This window comes from Rhagoletis pomonella, unplaced genomic scaffold (assembly GCF_013731165.1).
Source record: "Rhagoletis pomonella isolate Grant_MI unplaced genomic scaffold, Rhpom_1.0 Rhpom_scaffold_00002, whole genome shotgun sequence".
NCBI classification, from domain to species: domain Eukaryota; kingdom Metazoa; phylum Arthropoda; class Insecta; order Diptera; family Tephritidae; genus Rhagoletis; species Rhagoletis pomonella.
Window position 1 is genome coordinate 101,370,000 of NW_023458556.1, and position 4,350 is coordinate 101,374,349.

Consider the following 4,350-nt stretch of genomic DNA (forward strand, 5'->3'; position numbering starts at 1 on the left):
ATCTCGAGCGCAAATTAGTGCCACTCCCAGTACAGGAGGGCGCACAGGCCCTACCACAAATCTAGAGGGATTTTCAGTCGATTTGAAGCTAGACCCGATTGCTATCCCGGCGTTTGATGGAGACATGTGTAACTGGCTGGCTTTCAAAGATGCTTTTGAAACGCTTGTACATCGGTCCACTTACCCTGAAGCGTATAAGTTGGGTAAGCTACGGCAAGCAGTCAGTGCGAGCAGTGTACCCTTAGTTGGAGGTATATACTCTGGTGGATATGAGGAGGTGTGGAAGGCCTTGAAGGAGCGCTACGACAACAGGAAACAGCTTGCTGAAATACACGTGTCACGCTTCCTTAACCTCAAAGTAGCTGCAGAAGAATCATCGAAGGCCTTACTAGCTATTGTTGACACGGTGCATGAGATGTTGCGCGCATTACGAGTCATGGAGATTCCCGTCAATCAATGGGATGCATTATCGGTGCCAATTGTGGTCTCGAAGCTACCATCTGCTACGAAAAGGGACTGGTGTATGAAATGTTCTTCACACGAAATACCTCTACTAGAAGATCTTCTGAAATTTCTTGAAAGACGGGCGCATAGCATTTCTGCGGAACCTCCGCCCCGACAGCAACGCTCGGTGAAGTCGCACGTGGCAGCTGCTGAGGTGGGACAGTGCGCACAGTGCCGTGGAAGTCATCGTATTATGAAGTGTCCTGCACTCATAGCAATGCCAATAGAGCAGCGGTTCGAAGCAATACGAAATTTGAAGCTTTGCTACAATTGTTTACGGGGTGGACATTCTTCGAGGCAGTGTCCATCGGGAGGTTGCAGGAGCTGTGGCCGCAAGCACAACACCATTTTGTGCCGCGACAAACCTTCGACCATTGTACAGCCAGCCTCACCATCTCCACCCCACGTGTCTAATGAAGGAACCAGTCAAGTAAAATCAACAACTGCTTTGTGACTAGCAGCCCCTGCAGCAGCCACTATTGCCCAATCCAAGCCAATAACTCTTTTAGCGACAGCACGGGCATATGCTTATGGAGAGGCATTGGTTCAACGCGTGGCTCGTATCTTGTGCGATCCAGGATCGCAGGTTAGCTTAATTACAGATCGCTTTGCAAACGCATTACGGCTATTTCGACAGAAGTGCAGTGTTAACATCGAGGGTGTTGGAGCAGCCGTCAACACGCAAGCTAAAGGCAGTGTTATACTTACACTGAAGTCTACAACTACTAAATTTGAGATGCAGATTGAAGCTCTGGTGATACCATTTATCACTTCTCAGACACCTGCGATGAAGGTGGACATGCGCCAGTGGTCCTACTTAAAGGAACTGGACTTGGCGGATATTTGGTTTGGTACTCCAGGAACTATTGACGTTCTTATTGGTGCGGATGTGTGGGGACAAGTATTGGAGGGTGACATTATCGGCGGACGACCTGATGAACCCTTCGCCCAGCGTACCCGCTTTGGCTGGGTAGTATTTGGCCCAGCAACTGTTTCTTCTACATCGAATGGGTCATCATCGCTCGCACTCAGCGCGTTGCTAGGTGAGGATGAAGTGCGGTTGGAAGAATTGGTTCGAAATCTTTGGAGAATGGATGGCGATTCGATTGATTATGAATCTCATGATGAAGAGTGTGGTCACATCTTTGACTCCACACATCGTCGTACCCTGGACGGGCGCTACGTCGTGCATCTACCACTGCGGCGGGACGCGCCGGTACTAGGCGACTCTTATTCACTTGCGTTGCGGCAGTTCACTCGACTGGAACGCCGCCTGCTTGCTGACCCTACACTACAGGAAAACTATGTGAAGTTTATGCGTGAGTATGCTGCGCTGGGGCATATGGAGCCTGTGCAAGCACCATATTCTCATGACGGGTGCTACTACATCCCTCATCATGCGGTTGTTGGAAAGTTTCGAGTCGTGTTCAACGCGTCAGCGCAAACGAGTACAGGCGTTTCCCTCAATGACGTTCAGCTGGTGGGCCCAACCATTCAGGACTCACTTGTAAACATACTGTTACGATTTCGCAGATACCGAGTGGCGATTACCGCTGACATTGAGAAGATGTTTCGGCAGGTGCTGGTTACCTCCGAACATCAGGATCTCCAGAGGATCATATGGCGAGAGTCACCGGCAGACAATATCGGTGTTTATCGTTTGAAGACAGTCACTTATGGGATGGCGAGCAGCCCTTACAACGCCGTACGTGCCCTTCAACAGTGTGCGGTCTATAACTGCAGTGTAATTCGAGACGAGAATCAGGCGGCTCTTGCTCGAGATGCAATCTTGACGTCGTTCTATGTTGATGACTTTTTGACAAGCTGTGCGAATGCCAGTGAAGGAATAGAACTGGCGAGGAGTGTAGATGCTATTCTATCTGCGGGAAAGTTTACGCTGAGCAAATGGAACTCAAACGATAATCAGGTAACGATGTGTTTGTCGAGTAACGCCTCTATTTCCAGTTATACATTCAACTCCGGCGAGACTTCGGTCCTGGGCCTTAAATGGGATTCGGTGACTGATGAGTTGTTCTATCGCGTTGAGGTTGAGCCGACCATAGATGTTCCTACCAAGAGAAGCGTGCTCAGGGAAGTCGCTCGACTCTTCGATCCTACTGGTTTGCTGTCCCCCGTAGTAATAACGGGGAAGGTTTTCATTCAGAAGATGTGGTCTGTGGGGTTGTCTTGGGACACTCCATTACCTGACGACCTTCGTGAGGAATGGCTGAGGTATCGTTCCAAGCTTAAGGCTCTGAATCAAGTTCGAATCGAGCGGTGGTTGGGTATGGTGCGACATGGCCGGACCACGTTACATGGGTTCTGCGATGCCAGCTCATATGCATACGCGGCCGTGATCTACATAAGGACAATAGACGATTCCCACGCAACGCCGCTCTCGCTCCTTACTGCACGCACGAAAGTGGCTCCACTCAAAGGCTCAACCATACCACGACTTGAACTCTCGGCAGCAGTGTTGTTAGCAGAAACCCTCCGGCATGTGCAATCGGTCCTGAGCTTGTCCGAAGCTCCCTACTTTCTGTGGTCGGACTCTGCAATTGCATTATGCTGGCTTAAGAAGCAACCATCAACCTTGAAACAATTTATATCAAACCGTGTTCGCAGGATTCAAGAGTTGACATCTCCAGATCGATGGCGTCACATTCGTTCGGCGCAGAATCCCGCTGATTGTGCTAGCAGGGGCATAACACCGCAAGAGCTGCTACATCACCCACTTTGGTGGCACGGACCCGGTGAGCTAGATAGCTCCGCGCTATATAGTACGGACATACCTCTCAGCCCGGACGAGTCCAAGGTACTTCACGCTGAGGAGCGAACAGTATCGTGCCTGGTCGGAGTGCATCTGGTCCGACCATTGGAAACGCGCAGGCGAGATGGCTATGTCATCTCGTTGACTGAACGCTTCAGTTCCATGCAGCCGTTACTAAGGACGGTGGCCGTCCTGCTACGATGGTTACCGAGACGTCGACACTTTCGTCAACCTGTTGTAAGTGCACGGGAGTTAGATGATGCGCTTGACATTTTGATCCGGTTGGAGCAAGCAAGTAATTTCGCGTCCGAAATTAAGCAGCTGAAGGCCAGCTCAGGTTTGTCATCTTCAAGTAAGATTCTCTCATTAAATCCCTTCTTAGATGAGCACCTGATCCTACGTGTTGGAGGTCGTCTCCACAAGGCGGAAGTTGAGCACGACCAGCGACTCCCGATGATCTTGCCGAGATCCAGTCCTCTCGTGCACCTCTTAATCCGACAAGCTCATGAAACAACGCTACATGGAGGAGCACAGCTGACGCTGCATACACTTCGTCGCCGTTTCTGGATTTTAAACGCAAGACAAGCTGTCAAGTCCTTTGTACACCACTGCGTCGTATGTCGACGTCACCGAGGGGTGCTCCTCAAGCAGCAAATGGCTTCGTTACCCGGGCAGCGAGTTAAACCTGCAAGACCATTTGTATCCGCTGGGGTAGATTATTGTGGCCCTTTCACTCTACGTGTTGGCACAAAACGCTCTCGCACTCTCGTGAAGACATACTTGGCTATTTTTGTATGCATGGCGACTAGAGCCGTTCACATCGAGGTGGTGGATGATCTGTCTGCGCAAGCCTTCCTCGACGCTTTTACACGCTTTACCAGTCGGCGGGGTCCTTGCCGCGACTTATACAGCGATAACGGCACGGCATTTGTGGGTGCGAATCGACTGCTTCAGGAAGACGTGGCGGCATGGAACAATGAGAACAATCAACGATCGTTAGCGAGCATGGGCACCCAGTGGCATTTCATCACTCCTAGTGCACCACACCAGGGTGGTCTCTGGGAGGCTGCGGTTAA

General features: G+C 50.8%; 1 protein-coding gene across 1 annotated transcript; it reads left to right on the forward strand.

The window, feature by feature from the left end:
* Positions 1 to 21: 21 nt before the first annotated feature.
* Positions 22 to 976, forward strand: LOC118734262 (the record flags this gene model as incomplete). Its single annotated transcript, XM_036463978.1, is given in 1 exon segment — positions 22 to 976. A coding segment is annotated over 1 exon segment (937 nt), but the record flags the coding sequence as incomplete, so codon positions are not given.
* Positions 977 to 4,350: the final 3,374 nt, after the last annotated feature.